Source organism: Lynx rufus, unplaced genomic scaffold, assembly GCF_022079265.1.
Source record: "Lynx rufus isolate CCGP_SWC_20201006 ecotype Redwood Valley unplaced genomic scaffold, mLynRuf1.p SCAF_7, whole genome shotgun sequence".
NCBI classification, from domain to species: domain Eukaryota; kingdom Metazoa; phylum Chordata; class Mammalia; order Carnivora; family Felidae; genus Lynx; species Lynx rufus.
This window is the reverse complement of record NW_025814889.1, coordinates 49,671,168-49,691,822: the sequence shown is the minus strand read 5'-3', so window position 1 is coordinate 49,691,822 and position 20,655 is coordinate 49,671,168. Positions and strand designations below refer to the sequence as shown.

At 40.7% G+C, this 20,655-nt stretch overlaps 1 protein-coding gene across 4 annotated transcripts in view; it reads right to left on the bottom strand.

Annotated features, from left to right (window-relative positions):
- The window catches only part of DERA (deoxyribose-phosphate aldolase), a 119,885-nt gene that overhangs the window by 71,035 nt on the left and 28,195 nt on the right, over positions 1-20,655 (bottom strand). The window contains exons 2-3 of one of the 4 annotated variants that reach the window (XM_047066161.1): positions 19,991-20,056; positions 5,431-5,495 (exon numbers count right to left, since the gene is read on the bottom strand). The exons of 2 other annotated variants lie outside the window; for them this stretch is intronic. In XM_047066161.1, coding sequence (XP_046922117.1) covers positions 5,431-5,495; positions 19,991-20,056 — 131 coding nt within the window. Of the gene's footprint in view, positions 1-5,430; positions 5,496-16,218; positions 16,343-19,990; positions 20,057-20,655 lie in introns of all 4 variants that reach the window. One more of the 4 variants, XM_047066158.1, reaches the window with a different exon arrangement.

The following is a 20,655-nucleotide window of genomic DNA, read 5'->3' as shown; positions in this document are numbered from 1 at the left end:
AGAAATTCGAAGTGCGAGTTTGAGTGATTAATAATGATATACTTATTTAAATATCACTGAATAAAGAGCAAAGTCTGGGTGCTTTTTTTTTTCAATTAAACTATTTTGTTAGCCGAAATCATTTAACAAAACAGATTTTTAACATTTCACTCCATCTGCTCCTCAAAGACACTGTGTGTTTTCCTGCTTGTCTACTGAGCCAACATCACAGAGAAAATGGGAGTCTAAGGTCAAGCAAATGAAATCTGCCTCTTCTTCCCTACACAGAGATGGGTTCTAGGTAAAGCCCAAAGAAATAAGACCAGACAGACACATCAGACTCATCCTAATCATAAGACCTATAAGAACACCTCTATACCCAAAGACAGGGGAGATTCTTAAAAAAACAAAAACAAAAACTAGTAACGGTGATTAGGTTTGTGGTAAAGATCGTTTCAGGCAGGTAGTAAAACCAATGACACAAAGAGTTGTGTGAAATACAAGGCTCACCACCAAGCCACTGTTGTCAGTGGCCAAAAGAGGGAAGCCTATGCTGGTGGGGCAAGGCTTTGAGGGGCCGTCCTTTATCATTCATGTGACACTTCTGGAAGCCCCTCCCCACCGCTTCTCTACCACTACCACCAATGGAAGCACTGCTACTGGAGAGAGGTCCAGGACGCTCCACAGCCTGGCTGCCTCTGTCCTCATATGACCCTCTTCTCCCTCTCTGCTCCTCCAACCCTGTGGTACAGCGTTTCTAAACTATCAGGAGTTCACTGGCAAGCCTGTCACGTTCTGCCTCTGGACCTGTGCACGCTGTCTGCTCCTTCTGCCCTTCATTATCTTGCCAATACAGTGAACTCCTACCCAACCTTTAGGACTCAGTTCGCATGCTACCTTCTCTGTGAACCTTCTCCGAACCATACCAGTTGAGCTACTCCCTTGTTTCTTTGCACTTAAGGCTACTCTCTAGTCTACCGTTAGCGCAGACCCCTTCATTCTGAATACACTGATTTGCCGAAATGTTCACATTCCCCACAGATTTTTAAAACTCCAAGCCAAGTGCCTGACACATGGGCGGCATTCAATAAATAAGCCGAATGGTTCCCCGACACCAGCCATGATCGAATTCTGAGCAACACCTTTCCCAGTTGCTTTAAAACAAAATGAGCGTTTACTTTTTCCCCCCACCACCTTATTGAGGTATAACTGACAAATAAAAATTGTGTATGTTTAAGATACACATCTTGATGTTTTGATATACATATGCACTGCGAAATAATCACCACAATCAAGCTAATTAACCTATCTATCACTTCACACCATTTTCTCTTTTTCCCTTTTTTGTGTGTGCTGAGAACAATTAAGATCTGCTCTCTGGGCAGATTTCAAGCACACGATAAAGTATTGTTAACAATGGTCACATTACCGTACACTAGATCTCTGGAACTTATTCACCTTGTATAATGGAACTTTGCACCCCAGCTGTTTCCAGTAAAGGAACTTGTGGATCTCCACAAGAGAATTTGGGATTGAGGCATGCATGGAATACCTGAGGACATCCACCTTAAAAACTAATTTTTAGTAATATTCCCCACCAAAGGTTAGAACCCACAAGGCCTGCTCTCATACTTCACAGACATCACTCGCCAGAGGTCCCTGCAAACCACCTACTGGAGAATGTAATAGGATGACTTCTCTTGCAGTATCAGCCTCCACTGTTAAAAATATCATTAGTGGTCATAAAATTATCTGGCCCCATATTTAATCCAGCCACAGAATTTGCCTCTGTGACCTCCCATGGTAATGAATTATATAAGTGACTATCTCATTTTATTAGCACTTAATTTGCTACTCTTTAATTTCATCAAATAACCCTTGTTCTCATATTATGGGGTCTGGGGAAAAGAAAGGACTGATTGGCCTTTGTTATGTCCTTCATAATTTTTAATACTTTATTCGAGTACCCTTTAGCGTCTCCTTTCCAGGAGAAGTGATTCTAATGCACACAATCTCATCAGTACCATAGAATCTTCTCTTACGGGCCAGGAGGGGTTTCAAGTGCACGTGCCTTTGGGGAGAATCGACATGAAGCCATAATTGGAAGGCGGTAATACTCTTTTCTTAAAACTCTCCCATGAAAAAATATCCTACTGTGTCTCTTAGTGTGCCATTTGGGTGGCTTTCAGGCCCTTCTGTCAGCTATAAATTTATTCTCAGAGACTCTTCTCACAATTTTTTATTATTGTTATCGTTCCTGTGTTAAGTCTCAATGGAGACAAATCATTTTCCTTACAACTCTACCATGTAGTCTGTCACTTCCACGGGTGCTTCCCTGGAGGTTCTCGCACTTCTTCAGAGTATTTCAAACGGTAACTCTGTGAAAGGAGGTTTATTTGTGTTTTGATTTGACCTTTGTTCCTAATAGAGAAAAATACATGGTGATAGCTCATTGGAGATTTTTATCCCCCAAATTTGGGAAAAGGAAGAAAGACTAAATTTCCCAATTTTTCTTTTCATTCTTTTCTGTTTATTTCCAGTTCTAATTTGCAACTTCCCAGGAATCAGCCAGACCTTTCCACATGCACAAGTGCCTAGCACAAAAATAGTTGCTCAATAAGGCTCTTGCATCACAGTAAATTTATTAAATTTTTAAAAATGTTTATTTATTTATTTTGAGAGAGAGAGAGAGAGAGAGAGGGAGATAGATAATCCCAAGCAGGCTCCACGCTGTCAACACAGAGCCCAACAGGGTTCAGTCTCACAAACTGTGAGATCATGATGTGAGCCATAATCAGGAGTCGGTTGCTTAACCAATTAAACCATCCAGGCGCTCCACAGTAAATTTATTGTTTACCACAGACCCTGTAACTGGTGAAATATCAACTTGACCATGTCTAGTCTTTTTTTTTTTTTTAATGTTTATTTTTGAGAGACAGAGACAGAGCATGAGCAGGGGAGGGGCAGAGAGAGGGAGACACAGAATACAAAGCAGGCTCCAGGCTCTGAGCTTTCAGCACAGAGCCCAACACAGGGCTCAAACTCACAGATCATGAGGTCATGACTTGAGCCGAAGTCGGACGCCGAACTGACTGAACTACCCAGCAGCCCCAACCATGTAGGGTCTTTTAAACTCAGCCTTGGAAAAGGGCAGCTTGGCTAGAAAAAAAAAAGAGCTTTGGATGTTAGTGCATGCCTGATCCATCCAAGCTCATTAGATACTCAACTTATATAAATGAGCAGACTCAGCCTTGCCCACTTCCTAAGCCAAAAATATACAAGAAAGACTGGAAGCCCCATCCTTACTAGCAGGTAGGAATAAGAATTAGCTTTCTTCACAAAGTCTACTACGATCCAATAAGCCCCTGGTAAGCTCTCTGGGGCATCCACGCCCCCACTGGACATGCGCCAACTTTTCCAACCTCCTACTGTGTAAACCCAATTCTCAGAACCCAGATGGATGGTCTAAAAACTAAGACACCCGGGCTCAGTTGGTTTAGTGTCCAACTCTTGATCTCAGCTCAGGTCTTAATCTCAGGGTCATGAGTTTAAGCGCCACACTGGGCTCCATGCTAGGGGTGAAGCTTATTTAAAAAAAAAAAAAAATAGAAACCAAGACACCAGCAACTTAGAACATATATTACTACTAGTCACAGAGCCTTACTACTATGACATCTCCCCAGAGCCACTCTGACCCTAATCTTCAACTCCTATCCCACATACATTCTCCATTAAGACCACTCTTTAGGTTATTAACCCAAGTCCAGGTGAATATTAAGTTTACTACACCCTCTAAAATATTTCAGCTTAGGGGCACATAGGCAGCTCAGTCGATTAAGCATCTGACTTCAGCTCAGGTCAAGATCTCACGGTTCATGGGTTCGAGCCCCACATCAGGCTCTGTGCTGACAGCTCAGAGCCTGGAGCCTGCTTCTGATTCTATGTCTCCCTCTCTCTCTCTGCCCCTCCCCTGCTTATGTTTTGTCTTTCTCTCTCACTCTCTCTCTCTAAAAAATAGATAAATATATTATTTTAATTTTTAAATAAATAAAATACTTCAACTTAGATTTCTGGCATCAATCTGACATGATCTGTTAACTTGTTCCTTCTTTACCAATCTAGAATATTCTCTGCTTACCCTCCTGTTCCCTCTGGCTTTCATTTCTAGTATGTATTGTATCCATAGCCATGTGGGTTATAACATTCTTTCAGAACACATCACAGTGGAAGAAAGTGTGGGCTCACATTATAAGATACATGTGCTCTTGTACTGGCTTCACATAGCAGCATCCCATTGTGATTTTAAGGTCTCCCCATCTTCTCTTATCCTTCATCCCTCCTTAAGACATGAGCCCTTTCCCAGCTATTGCTGCTCTTTACTAAGTAATTTCTCCCAATTATTCTTCTTCTCGATTCATCAGCTATTGCCTGTAGGTTAATCTAGACACCAAAAGGAGAACCTAGTCACTTGTTCTGGCATCAAAAGTACTGTTTGTTGCGGTCTCCAGGCTCCCTGTTTCAGATCCACTTGTTCCAAGGATGCCCATAACCACTCAGTGACCAGCCTCAAAGGTTCAACAGCTAGGGGTGGCTGCAATTATGTAGCCAGAGAGCCGGAAGCCCTTAGAGGAGTGAAGCACCCAAATGCAAGTCCTACTACCTCTCCATTTAGCCTGTCTGGCCTGTAGGCATTGTGCTACACGGGGTGAGAAATGCAGTGGCATGAAACAGGTTGCTGCTATCCTGAAAGAGCTTAGGGAATAAAGTCACAGACTGGCAAGATCTGAATAATATAAAAAATATGGGGACATATGTTGGCTTTTAACCAACATTTCCAAAGAATCAGTTAGGAATCTTTCAGTCTTTAAAAACGACAAAAACTGACTTTGGTGACTGGAACAAAAAGGGAAGGATGGTAAAAACTCAGATAACTGAGAAGAGATTGGAGGAACAAGCTCAGAAAAGAGACAGGAACCAAAGACAACAATACAGAGCCAAAAACAGAACAACGCCAGCATTTAACAGCAATAGCCTGGCCAAGATGTCACAGCAGCTGCTGCGGACAATGACACCACCACTTAACCTAACTCACTCGGAGCCTCAAGTTCCATATAAAAGCATCCAAAGCCTGAACTATGCATGACTGTGGGCGGCAGGGAAGAGGAGAGATCCATTCCTTCCTCTTTGTGCCTCCCTGATGGAATTGCCCAACACTAAGAGGACAGGAGTTAGTTGCTGGAAACTCAAAAAAATTATAAATTTCTATGACAATGGTCAGTAAGTTTGGGACATGCTACATGGGTTAGTTTCTCTTAGAGATACATAAAGCAGTTAGCACATTAGCCTCTACAACAAAGTCCCACAGGAAAGAAAGACTCTTGGATTTTCTTTAATTCAGCATTTCTCAAACATTTGACCACAAAAGGCATTTTCCCTGTAACATACACCTACCACAATGGCTGGGCAATAAGTCAAGTTCAGAGGAAGGGAAGGTCAGAGTCAGTTCATCCAGCTGGCTAAAAAAAAACTCTTAGTAAATAAGTGGACATGAGAGATTGACCCTAAAGCAGAGGTTTTCAGTCTGGAGACATTTTTGGTTGTCACAGCTGGTGGTAGGAAAGTGACATTTGCATCTAGTAGGCAGAGGCCAGGGATGCTGCTAAGCATCCTACAACGTACAGGACAGTCTCTCTCAGTAGTGTAAGTGCCTGACACTAAGCTTTTGATTGCTTAGGCATCCATTTCAGGACATCTGTCCTGAATAAACACATCAGCAGCTGTATGACACTGCTGCTAACAAACCAAGCAACAAGGAGCTAGACAGCGCCCCCACATGAAGGTCCCTCTCTCAGAGAGCCCTGGGTAACCTAGACAACCACCGGAGTCACCTTGCTTCCCCTTCTCATGCTCCAATTCCTGGTCTTTTGCTTTAAATTAGCCAATAGAGAGAGAGCCCACAAAACCCTAGACACCCACCCTGAGACCCTAAATAAAGACACAGGTCATCGCTTGTGCACGCACACTTGCTCTCTCTCTACCTGAAACTACACACTGCGGCCCTCAGGTGTGCCGTGTACTCTCCAGGACCTGTGAGTAATAAGTCTTGATCCTCAAAGTTCCCTGATGATTTTTGCTGAAGTGTGCCCTGCAGCTGTGACAAGAACAGGAAGAGGTGGCCCACCCACAAATAGAAGCCCCGGTAGGGGAACTGTCTATGGAATTTGCCACAAATGATGTACCCAGGTGGGCACTGAGGGCATTCCTAACCAAGACCACTACCAGTAACAGGCTCAGGACCAACAGCACGGTCCAATAACAGAGAGTAACTGGCCCCAAATGTCAATAGTGCCAACGCTGAGAAAGCCTACCCGAAGGATGGGCAGGATTCAAGAAGAAAAAAGTGGAACCTCTGAAGGTTTAAGGGAAATAGAGTGTCAGGAGTAAAAGCAAGTTGGCTCTACGTGATTCACTGTGGCTTATTTGTAAAGCTTCTTAAGTGCAAGGCTAAGGAGTCTAGAGCTGTGCTATCCAATCAGTAGCCACTGGCCACATGTGGCCATCCAAGCATCTGAAATGTGGAACAGTCCAATTTGAGATATGCTTTAAGTATAAAATACTCAGCAGATTTCAAAGATTTAGCACCAAAACGAATGCAAAATATCTCTGTAATTATGTCTTGGTATTGATTATACACTGACAATATAATATTTGGGTTGAATAAATATTTGGTTAAATAAAAAGTTATTAAAACAATTTTCACCTGTTTTTTACCTTTTATAATGTGGATTCTAGAAGACCTTAAATTACTTTGTGTTGCCCGTTGTATTTTTTTTTTTTTAAGTTTATTTACTTTGACAGAGAGTGTGTGGAAAAGAGGAGCAGAGAGAGAAGAGAGATAGAATCCCAAGCAGGCTCTGTGCTGTCTGCACAGAGCCCAATGCAGGGCTTGATCTCACAAGCAGCAAGATCACAACCTGAGCCAAAATCAAGAGTCATACACTTAACCAACTGAGCCACCCAAGCACCCCGCACATTGTATTTCTATTAGACAGCACTGGTCTAGACTTTCTCCTGTAAGTGATCAGAGCCTCTGAAGATTTCCAAACTGGGCTGTAACAGAATCAAAGAAGTATTTTTTAAAAATAATCAGCATACAGAATATGTCCCATAGAAACGCTTACACAAATACACAAATACAAATATGAAAAGGTATTTATGATACTATTATTACAAGGGGTACCAAGATCCATGACTGGTTCAATCAAATATAGCAGATCCATAAAACAGAATATGATCCAGCCATTAAAAAGGATGAGGTAGATCAGTAAGTACTGTCATGGAAAACCGATCATGGTGCATTACTCCGTGAAAATAAGCGACCCGCACAGCAGTGATTTTCTAAAATAAAAATGTTTACAAAAACAATACAAGTATAAAACATATCTCTGTTGGTACATGTGCAAAAAAAAGTAGAATACATACCAAATTGATAGGAGGGTTTCTTCTCTTCAGAGCTAGAATTATATAAAATTTCTACTTTCTCATGTTGCAGTTCCATAAAACTGAAAATCTTTACCAAGTGCAAGCTTTATCTTACTGAGCAGTAAAAACAAGCTACATTAAACTCTTTTGAATTACGAGGCACACAAGCAGGAGTGTGCAGGACAGGTGGAGAGAGACTACAGTAGGTAAACCAGTAAGGTATCTGGTACTGTAGTCCAGACATCAGCATCGTAGGACGCCTCCCTGGGGCATTTCACACTCCAAACCTGTCGTGACCTACCTTGCCACTGAGCTCTTCCACAAACCCAGCCTGACACGGCTGTATGATGCCAGGTGGAAGGGATAACATCAGAATGCCACCATTACTGCTCCCGTAGAAAAGATCACCAAAGCATTAGCACCACAGGCCACCAGACAGAACCTGATTATTATATAAATCCTATATGATACTAATATCACACCTGGGTGAGACAGGCCCACACCGGCCCACCCATAGCAATGCCCTTCTGCATAGTTAAGGAGTCTATGGGGCCAAAGGTCCAGACTTTCCCTGATACCACATTCTCTTTCCAGTACATGTGCAGGTACACAGGACCCCAGAATTCCTGGACCAAATGGCATTAGGCCTGCTCACTGAGTGTTATATAGGGGTCTCCGTGCCAAAGTCGATAGCCTAAACTTAAGATCAGGGACTTTGCTCCTAGAAAGTTTGGTCGATACAAATCCGTCAATGGATTACATTTATTCTTTCATTCAACTAATAAAAAGGGAGTACATACGATGGTGCCAGCACTGCTTGAGGCTCTGTGGATTCAGCAGTGAATGAAAAAACAAAATCCATACTCTCACAAAGCTTCTTCTAATGAGATAAGACATATAAACGTATAAATATATGTTGAACACGTTATGGAACGTATGTTACATAGGATAAGAGAAAGGAGAATGCAGGGATGGGCATGCTCAGGGAGAATTTCTGGTATGAAAACAACGGAGCAGAGCCCCATATTAAATAAGGAGGTGAGCAAAGAGACCATCAACCAGGGGAAACAGTGCTGTAGGCAGAGAGCGGAGCAAATGCAAAAGCCCTAAAGCAAGAGCGAACATGTCATGTTTGAGGCAAAGCAGGGACACAGGTGTAACTGGGGGATGGTAAACAAGGAGGACTGGGAGTGGCAGAGATAGTGGTCAAAGAGGCAGGCATGGACCAGGTCATAGAGTAAAATGTTCTCCACACTGAGAGCCATGACCCATGGACATGTCATGAAATCAACTTTGTCAGCTACAACCAGTATTTTTTAAAAAGAAGAAACAAAATGGAAAACATCAGGACACCTTATATACAATACAGATAAGGGTCATGTACAGACATTTTGTTTCAATTATACATATGTAGGCATGTACTACATGGCTGTAATATAAAGTACATGGCCTGTTGTGAAGCATGGCCCGTAAGGTTTGAAAGCCCCTTAAGAAGGACTTTTTCAGCACAGAAAAGACTTTAGATGTGAGACAGGAAGTCTTCAGAGAACTCTGTGTGGAGGAATGAAATTATCTGATTTAGATTTACATTTTAGGAGGTCCCTCTGGCTGCTGTGGGGAAGCCAATAGGAGGCTCATGCAACAGCAGGTGGTAGCCTGAACCAGAACAATGGTAGTTGGGAGGAGAGAGTGGTCATAACCTCATCAGTCCACTGACTGTACCATTTCAGTCTTCACACTTTGCCTTCGGACAAATAAGAGCTGCCTATTCTCTGGTGCCATCTGGAGAGTAAACAGTCCAAGAAGAGCTGGTATTCTAGAAGCAGCTGGAAGGTTCACAGAGCACAAAAATCAAGGAAGAATTCCTTCTGCGCAGTACCCACAAATATCCTCAGCTAAGTCTCTGTGTGGAAAGTTCACAGACTGGAACAAACCATCAGAGCTGATCCCTCTGCATCCACGCTCTGACCACTGGAGTAAAATCAAATACTCAGCACAATCAGGTCCATCTGCTGAGCTTCTGGTCCTCACTAGAGTCAACCTGTCATCCTAATTGGCCCAGGACACACTCAGTTGACACTCCCTGTCCCATCCGGTTTAGCATTGCTTCCATATTTCATTATTTTAATAAATAAAATATGGGCATGTGGGTGACTCAGTTGGTTGAGTTTCCAACGTTCCAGTTGGTTGAGTTTCCAACGTTTGATTTTGGCTGAGGTCATGTTTCCAGGGTCGTGGGATGGAGGCCCACAACAGGTTCCGCACTGAGCATAGGGCCGCCTTGGGATTCTTTCTCTTTCTTTCTCTCTCTCTCTCTCTCTCTCTCTCTCTCTCTCTCTCTCTCTCCCCCTCTCCCCTGCTCACATACACTCTTTCTCTCAAATAAAAACATAAAATAAAATTTTTAATGAACAAAATAAACCAGGCTGGGTTTCAGAGACCCCAGCTTCTACCGTATTCTCCAGTAATCATGTAAGAGGAAAGTGTAGTGAACAGAGATCTCACTCTAATATGTACTTCACTCTGTAAAGAGACCACAATTCGACTCTTCCCCCATCTTCCAGACATAACAAAACTAACACTCCCGGAATGCAGGACATTCACTGAAAACTGAGGGTACTTGGGACATCTGTGGCTACCAACAGCTAACTCCTTCCAGTCTTGGGAGGTGGTAGGAGAAATACACAACACTCTTGTGTCTCTGCAGTCATTTGAATCTAACCGGCCAGTTGTGCCCTGGCCTGGGCCCAAACCCACAAGAGACGCAGACACACCACACCACCAGTCAGTAGGGCATGAGAAGTGTGAGAAACTGTACGTTAGGCAAATAAGGAACGTGTATGGGGAATATCTAGATTCCTAGAGGAGAACGAACTGAAAGCAATGTTTTTGTCATTTTTTACATTCTGTAAATCTAAAACTATTTAGGGTTAGTCCTTTTTAGTTTGAAAAAATCTATTAGCAACAATGAGCTCAAAAAAAGTATGCTTAATGAAATATTAAATTCTGAACTTCCATTTTTCCGAAAAACCGATGATCTGTAATTTGCACAAAATGCTTTTCAACGTTTACAGTGTGCCAACATAGCTCTACAGAGATGTCACTCACTCTAAGACCCAAATCTGCTAAAAAGCATCTTTATACATACTTCAAAAATTAGCAGTTATGTTAAGAAGCCTGTGCTTAAAGATGGCTTTTTAACACGGCCTCAGAAGATGCAGTTCCATAAAGTTCTGAAGCATGACTTTCCTTTTAGATAAAATGAGTATGGATGGTCCCCAAGTTACAATGGTTCAATTTACAATTTTTCAATTTTACAGTGATGCAAAAGCAATATGCATTCAGTAGAAACCATACTTCGAATTTTGAATTTTGACCTTTTCCCAGGATAGCGGTATGTGGTAGGATCCTCTCTCATCATGTTGGGCAGCAACAGCCACAGCTCCCAGTCCGCCTCGAGATCAGGAGGGTAAACCACCCATACGCTGACAAACCCCCTGCACCCATAACAACCATTCTGTTTCTCGCTCTCAGTACAGGATTTAATACATTCTATGACTACTTGAGGGGCACCAAGGGCCCTGAGGGGCACCTGGGTGGCTCAGTGGGTTGAGCGTCTGACTCTTGATCTCAGCTCAGGTCACGATCCCAGTGTCGTGGGATCGAGCTCTACATATGGCCCCATGCCCAACATGGAGCTTAAGATTCATTCATTCATTCATTCATTCTCTCTCTCTCCCCCCCCCCCGCCCCGCACTTCCCCTGCTCACTCTCTCTCTCTGTCTCAATAAAATAAAATAAAATAAAATAAAATAAAATAAAATAAATAAAATAGGCTTTGTGTCAGATAATCCTGCCCACTTGCTAATGTAAGTGTTCTGAGCATGTTTAAGGTAAACTAGGCTAAGCTATGATGTTTGTTGGATTCGGTGTATTAAACGGATTTTCCACTTACAATATGTCCAACGTACGATGCGTTCGTCAGGGCGTGACCCCACCATATGCTGAGGCAGATCTGTACTCTAAATACTGCTCATTTTTTTATAAATTTTTTTTTCAACGTTTATTTATTTTTGGGACAGAGAGAGACAGAGCATGAACAGGGGAGGGGCAGAGAGAGAGGGAGACACAGAATCGGAAACAGGCTCCAGGCTCTGAGCCATCAGCCCCGAGCCTGACGCGGGGCTCGAACTCCCGGACCGCGAGATCGTGACCTGGCTGAAGTCGGACGCTTAACCGACTGCGCCACCCAGGCGCCCCAATACTGCTCATTTTTAATCCAAATTTCCTAGCGTGTGTATAAGAAGTAGAGCAGTGGCTACTAAGTTGTTGGCTCTAGAAGCCTAACTTCACAAATAACTAGAAAATACCAGTTTTATATCAGAGTCACGGGTGCTTTAAAGAGAAAATGTGTTAAATTAATTCAAATATTGGCTCATTTTAAAAATCAAATTTATCAAATCCAAGAAAAAAAATTTAGAAGTCTGTTTTGTTGAAGGTAAAACATCTGACATCATGGTGACCCCCACTGTAAATTCAGTTAAAGAGGATGGTGTTGAACACATCATTATTTGATTTTGCAACGATAACATGGGTACAAATTTTGTTGGAATATACTATTATGATAAAAACAATTTCTCATTAAATTAAGAAATCTATGGAGCAGAAAGATACCTGGATATGGATGTGACAGACACATAATTTACAGTTTCATCCAAATAAACTTCCACATTGTAACAAAGTACAAGCTATAGCTGTCAAATTTTAAATATTTCATATACACACAGAATAAGTGAACTACCTGATCTTTCTGAGAAAGCTGATGTTTAATTAAAAATAAATACTTCTTCCCGGCAGTATGCACATTCTCTTTACTGATCATCATCAGATGAATATTAGAAATATTCATCTTACTCTTGGAAGAGCAAGGACTATTTTGTCAGTCAATCGAAGCTGATGTACAACTAGCCCTAAACTATTCTATAAACAAGACCTTTGCATGGTTTTTGGCTTTACTGTTTTTCAAAATCAGTTGAAAATCTTTATAAAAAAAAAAAAAACCTGTTAAATAAATAAAACACCAAAAGCCTCCAGCTTTTGAAACTTAGTGAACCACTAGCATGGGTGACAATTGTAAATATTGCACCCAGGAAGACACTAAGATTTATCACTACAAAAGTAAAGACAAAATTTCAACAAATTAAATGAGGGCATTTCAAGTAGTAAATAAGGTGCTTAGTTTTAAAATTCTAAAGCTGCACTTTGGAATACCACAACTTAATCTGTTTTGAGTATCTACTGCTGTAAAGCAAATCACAACAAAATGCCATGGCTAAAATCAGCAACTCTTTTATTATTTCTCCTGATTCTGTGGGTCAAGTGGAGCTGGGACGTGCAAAGTGGTTTCACTCATATACCCAGTGCCTTACAGAAGGCAGCTAGAAGACTGGGCTCTGCTGGGACACTAGATGGCCTTCTCTTTCTCCATGTAGAGCAGGAACCTCTCCCTCTCCAAATGCCTTCTCCAACAGGGTAGCTGAACCTCTTACAAGGCAGCTCAGGGCTCCCAGAATCATAGAAACAGGCAGTAAAGCATCACTTCTGAAAAACTATTGGTTAAAGTGAGTCAAGGGCAGCCCGAATCAATGCTGTAGGCGACATGAATCCCAGAAACCTGGTCCATATTTGAAGACTAGTTACCATAAATTTCTATTTTAAGTTGGTTACACTTATATTCTGTACTGGAAGGAAATGAAATTGAGAAGGTTTGAGATTTTACAGTATTTAGATTTAGCAAAACATTCCAAAGAATCTTAAGCAGAGACATCTTATTTGACAAGTTCTCTCTTATCAAATTACATATTATTTTGTTTGCGATGGAGGCAAAAATACATTAGCTGTGAAACTATTTGTGCCAAAATATTTATGCATTTCAGTTTTTAAAAAATGAGAACTGAGAACACCCTCCACTTACAGAATTTGCTATAAGCTTACCAGATACCTCACCATCTGTACAGAAAGGATGTTCTCAATTAGAAATAATATGTTCTACAGAGAAGAATCAATTGAAGGTGTCAAGAATTTCAAATTTAAGAAAAAATAAAATGCAACTTAAAAAAAATTAGTGAACATTGTAATTATTTAAAAAAATTTTCAATGTTCTTCAAAAAACATTTTCAATGTTCTTCAAAAAAATATCAATGATAGGGGCACCAAGGTGGCTCAGTTGGTTAAGCGTCTGACTCTTGCTTTCAGCTCAGGTCATGATCTCACTGTTTGTGAGTTCAAGCCCCACATCGCTGTCAGTGCAGAGCCTGCCCAGGATTCTCTCTCTCTGCCCCTCCCTCCACCTCTCAAAATAAAAAAAAAATCTTAAAAAAAAATACCAATGACATAATAGATTGATACAGTTAAGAAACTGGTTAAAGCAGGGCAATAACTCAACTTATGTTGCTTTATAATGCTGAGGTAATTAATACGAATACATTTTTTGGCTTTTTTTTTAATTTTTTTTTTAACGTTTATTTATTTTTGAGACAGAGAGAGACAGAGCATGAACGGGGGAGGGTCAGAGAGAGGGAGACACAGAATCTGAAACAGGCTCCAGGCTCTGAGCTGCCAGCACAGAAGCCCCACACGGGGCTCGAACTCATGGACCGTGAGATCATGACCTGAGCTGAAGTCGGCCGCTTAACCAACTGAGCCACCCAGGCGCCCCCATTTTTTGGTTTTGATGTACATTAATATATTTTGTTTTAGAATGAATTGTTTTTTAAAAGTTTTTGAATAGAGCTATTTACTCTTGAATAAAAGATTCACTAAAATATAAAAAGTCAGTTGATAAATATTTTTTAATTATATATCATTTAAAGTATTTCAGCACTCCTTTTCACTGTCTAAAGTATCTAGCTTGCATGCCAGGTCACCCCAATCAAAAATCCTACTCTACGTCGGCCTGGGAACTTTCCCGAGCCTTTCAATCACAAAAGCTTCCTCTGAGCCCACTGGAACCTTAACAGATAATATACAAATACAATTCTTACCTAAATCAGTCACTAAGTATTTAGGTGTTCACTATGCATCAGGCACAGGCACGTAATCTAGTGGTTATGTTGGACTGTTTGTTGAACTGTCTATTCAGATGCTGTCAACAGGAGAAGCTTCCCGAAAGCCAAGAGACTAAGACCGTTTCATTAGTATACAAATTTCTACCTCCCCTCACCCAGCTCCCCATCACTGCACTTAAGTGACACGCAGCCAATCATCAATAACATTTGAGGAATCAATGATAAACACAGAGATTATAGAGAAAGGGGACTGGCAGTTTGGGGAAGCCTGGATACACTAGAACACAGTATTTCAGCCATTCACTCACTTAACCAAGATTCATCGCATAGCTACTATCTGATGAGAAATCTTTTGTGGAAGAAGTGTTAGCATCTGAGGGGAAGGGAGAAGAAAACTGTAGGACTCAACAGCACAAAGAACCAAATTATAAACCACATCACTTTGCCATGCTTAACGAAATAATTGATACAGGCAAGCTCTGCTGGGACACTTGGTGTCCTTCTCGTTCTCTGTGTAGGGCCAGAACCTCTCCCTTTCCAAGTGCCTTCTCTAACAGAGTAGCTGAACCCTCACAAGGCAGCTGAGGGCTCCCAGAATCATAGAAACAGCTAGGAAAGCATCACTTCAGCTGCACTCTATTGGCTAAAGTGAGCCAAGGGCAGTCCGAATCAATGCCGTAGGAGACATCAATCCCAGACCCGGATACAAAAGACACTGATTGAAAAGTTTGTGGCGAACTAGCTATTCACATGGTATGAAAGTATCACCTCATACATTACTTGCAGGTCAAAAGGGCAAGCTAGAAGCACAGAATTGGCCAATGCAGCTGCAATCTCCTTAAACAAATGATCAAACTTAGTATCACTGACAGCAGGATTACCAGGCATTCATTATGAGCCTCATGATATGACACAATATATTAGCATCACTTATGAAGTAATCTTACCAGAACTGTTTAATCTCAATCTAATCAGATTTTAAATAAGTGATTGCTAATTTTATATATCAACTTTGGGCCATGGGGTGCCCAGGTGTTTGTTCAAACATTATTTCTGGGTGTGTCTTCTAAGGGTGTTTCTGGATGGGATCAACATTTGAATCAGTAGCTTGAGTACAGGAGGTTGCCTTCCCCAATGTGGCTGGGCCTCATCTGATTCGCTGAGTAGAATAAAAGGCTGAGTAAGAAAGAATTCTGTCCACCTGACTGTCTTTGAGCTGGAACACTGATCTTCTCTTGCCTCCGGACTTAGACTTAGACCAGAACTTACACCACTGGCTCTTCTGGGTCCCAGGCTCTCAGATTCAGACTGGAACTTACACCATCTACTCACCTGTCTTGGACCTTTGGACTAGGACTAGAAGTTACAGCATCGGTTCTTCTGGTTCTCAGCCCTTTATACTTGGACTGGAACTGTACCTTGGCTCTCCTAGGTCTCTAGCTCACTAATTGCAGATCTTAGACTTCTCAGACTCCATAATCATGTGAGCCAGTTCCTTATATTAAATCTCTTAATCTGTATCTGTATCTATATTCATATACCTACTACTGATTCTGTTTTTCAGAAGAACCCAAACTAATGTATGACTTCCAAGTTAAAGGAAATACAGAAGAGAGAAAAATAAGTTAAATGACATCAGGAGAAAATAATCAGATAAACAAGTTAGATAATCTCAAATCATCAAACTCACGGCAGTAAAAGAAACAAGCGCTGCTCCAGATGAAGGGAGACAAATACAACAACGGAATATAATGCATGGTCCTTATTTAGATTCTGGCTTGAACACATCAGTTACAAAATACATTTGGGTCCAACTGGAGAAATTTAAATAAAGACCTGGTATTAGATAGTATCAGGGAATTATTTCAAATTTGGTTATTGACAATGATATTATGATAGTGTAAGAAAGTACCTTTATTCCTTAAAGACATAAACGAGTATTCACAAATGAAATGTCATGATGTCTACAATTTTAATTTAAAATATTTCAGAAAAACATTGCCAAAGCACACTGTAAACCATTAATGACAGTTGCGTCTAGGTGACTGGTATCTACGGGTGATTTTACATTAGTCCTACTTTTCAGAATGTTTGAAATTTTTAGTAATTAAAGGAAACTATAAACAAAACCAGGCTAAAATAAATAACATAATGAATAAGGGAAACCATGATGGTCAGCCTCCAAAATTGCCCCCAGTGATTCTTGTCTCCTGGTATTCATGCTTCTTCCACAATGAACAGGACTGACCAATAAGATACTGTGGAAATATCAGTTTGTATTTTCCAATATTTGGCAATAAAAGACATTGTGGCTCTTGCCTTACTATCTTGGATCACTCTCTCTGGGAGAAGACAGATGCCACATCACAAGGACACTCAGGCAGCCCTAGGGTGAAGTCCACATTAACAAAAAGCTGAGGGCTCTCACCAGCTGCCAGCACAAACTTGCCAACCATGGGAGGGAGCCACCTTGAAACTAGATCCCAAGCTCCAGTCAACATTTAGGTGACTGCAGCCTTGGCTGATAACTTGACTGCAACCTCATGAGAGACCCCAAACCAAAACCACACAGCTAAACCACTCCCAAGTTTCTGACGCACAAAAATTATGAGCTAATAAATGTCTATTGTTTTAGGTTGTTAAGTTTTGGAGCCATTTATTTCATAGCAATACATAACATACAAAAACCAATATGAAAAGTTACCAATAGTAAACAGTGTCACAAGTATAAAATGGCAAACTAAAAGTTTTTTTTCCCCACAACTTTAAAACGTAAATATTTCACACTCCACCAATATAAACATATAAATCAAACCATACCAAAACTCATTTGTACGTGTCTATAGAAACTATACATTTAAGACTAGTACATCTCACTGTGTGAGTGTGTATATAGACAGACAGACAGATAGATAGATAGATGGTGTCTCACAGTCTGCATGCATGTTTGCATCATCTTCCCTCACACACACACACACACACACACACACACACACACACACACACACACAAATTCATATGTTGAAACCTACTCTCCAGTGTGACAGCATTTGGAGGTAGGGCCCTTAGGAGTTGATTAATCATGAGAATGAAGCCCTTATGAATGGGATTAGTGCTCTTATAAAAGAGGCCCCAGAAAGATCCCTTGGCCCTTTGCCATGTGAAGTTAACAGTGAAAAGACAGCCATTGATGGAGAAGCCAGTCTTCATCAGACTCCAAATTTGCTGGCACCTTGATTTTGGACTCCCCAGCCTCCAGAACTGTGAGAAATAAATTTCTGTTGTTTATAAGCTGCCCAGTCTGTGGTGTTTTTGTTATAGCAGCCTGGACAGACTGAGACATATCTCCATTAAATTTATTTTTTTATTTATTATTTTTTTAATGTTTATTTTTGAGAGAGACAGAGACAGAGTGTGAGTGGGCAAGGTGTAGACAGAGAGGGAGACAAAGAATCTGAAGCAGGCTCCAGGCTCCAAGCTGTCAGCACAGAGCCCAACGTGGGGCTTGAACTCACAAACCGTGAGATCATGACCTGAGCTGAAGTCGGACACTTAACCGACTGAGCCACCCAGGTGCCCTTCCAATAAATTTATTTTTAAAAAAATAGTGAAACTCTGGGAGTTAAATACCATAGTGATAGACACCCATGTTTTTAAATTCAGCCTAATTTATTTACAAAGCTTATCTATTTTTTGGCTTTTCAAAACTTGGTGTCCCTCAATTGTGTTTCTAAACTGTCTTCCAAAGAGTTCTGTTAGCATTGAAAATATCATGTGCTATAATAAAACTGGTGTCAACCGATGTCTGACCTCTCTGGGAGGTCAGCTTTTCACCATGCACTGTTTTCACTATTGTTTAAATATGTTCAAATCTATGAAAAAAGCAATACTTTTTACTCTATTGGCATTTTCTTAAACTCTTACGGGAAGCATTATGAAAAGGTTTTTCAGAAACCAAGTATTTCTACCAGGTTCCCAGTATGAAGCATTTCATTAACTATTTCAAAGAACTCTTAACCTGCCAGATTGGAACTATACAGTTTTCCTCAGCAATCCGCATATCAAAGCTGTTTGAGAAATGTATTCTTGGCTTGAATCGAGAAGTCAAAGAAAGAGGCAGTTAAAATACCCAGCAGTTTCCCACCTATTTCATTTTTAATTTACTATAGTTCCAAGTGAGTTTACTGTAAAACTTCAACAGTACAATGGTAATAATCCAAACCCAGAAGCTATCTACTGGGGCCTAATACTAGATTGGCAATGATGGAAATTCATAAGCACATGGGGTATCAGCTCTGGGTACACAGCACTACCCTGGAAAAAAGGAAATCCCCATTCTGGCTCTGTGATATGGGTCATCATTGGATTTGAAAATGGGAAAACAGTTTTTAAGAGAACAAACTGAGGGTTGATGGGGGGTGGGAGGGAGGGGAGGGGAGGTGATGGGCATTGAAGAGGGCATCTTTTGGGATGAGCACTGGGTGTTGTATGGAAACCAATTTGGCAATAAATTTCATATATTAAAAAAAAAAGAAAATGGGGAAACATGGACAACTGTTTATGAAGCATTTACTCTATGACAGGCCCTCAACAGGTATCTTATAATGTTTTATCATAGTATAGCTGATTAGACGATGCGTCTTCTGTGATAAACTCATCCACAGGCATCATTCAATTAATCTGAACAGCAGGCATGACAGTGCAGAACAAGGCAAGAGACTGGGTTCCAGCTCCAACTCTGTCATAAGAAGAAGACTAGGCAGCCAGAGAAGGGTTCAACAAGCCAGCTCATCCTAACAGATCAGCAGAAATTAACTACAGGTCCAAGAGAAGGAAGACATTTCAAACACTGTGTATAATGTGAATGAAGACCAATTCAGGAATGGTTATAGCCTGTTACCAAAACAATCACAAAGACAAAGAAGTGTGTTTGGGAATAAATAAGTGGTTGCATAGGTAAGGTCACGTCATAGACACAAGACACTGAAATTCAGACACAAGACACTCCAGACTTAAAATACTGGACCACTGTTAATTTATTTAATCAGTTGGTATATATGATAGAATGGAAAAAGGGAAAAACAGTCAAATTTCTCCCAGTTCTGTAGAATAAACACTTACTTCTTTAAAAACCTGGGAGGGAAAAACTAAAGCTTAGTTTAAAATGGTTAAAAGAGGGGTGCCTGGCTGGCTCAGTCAGTACAGCGTGTGACTCTTGATCTCAGGGTCATGAGTTTGAGCCTCACACTGGGTGTAGAGAGTACTTAAATAAATAAAACTTTTTTTTTTAATTAATTAATTAAATAAAATGGTTAAAAGAAAAAGGTAAACGGGGAAAAAACAGGGCCAAATGGGTAGGCTCTTTTGCTTTCGAAGTCAAATTATAATGTCAAATGCAGACGTAAATCAAATGGGGATATTCTGAAGGGATATTCTGAACAAGTATAACTTAGAACACTTACATGCATTCTCTGGGTGGGGCGGAGCGAGGTGGCTGAGAAGGCAGGAGAAGCATTCTAAGAAAGACCCTGAGGTGAAAGAACTCAAATTTAGTTCAGGAATAATCAAATGTTTTTTTAATTTTTATTTTGTCTGAAGAATCAAGTACAGAGAGACAGAAACAAAGGCTGAAAGACAGGCTGGGAATGTATCATGAAAGGTGAAGATGGGCAGATGAATACTAGATTGAATCTAATGCAACAGACAAATGGAAGACACTGAAAGTTTTAAACCCAGGAAGTGTAATACTAGTGCCCTAGTATTCTAAAGGCAAATTCAAAAGTTCTTCAAGCCATCTAAATACTTAGGTATAAGCAATAGCTAATCTAAGTTTCAGTATCTCCTTAAAACTACTCTAGTTGGCCAGATTACCATTACAAAACAAAAAACTAAAATGGTATCTGGAAGGCAAAGTCAACAAAGAACACAGATTAACAAGAAAATGTATGACTAATGTAAATATTCAACTTTTCATAACAAGTCAAACTTCACATACCCAGGTAACAAATTTAAATCCTGACTCCTAAACAAAACTTTCATTTGGGCCCTCAATGCCTTTATACATATCTGAAAAAGACATGGTATTGATTAACCACCATCAGAGGTATTCCCTTCAACCTACAAATTT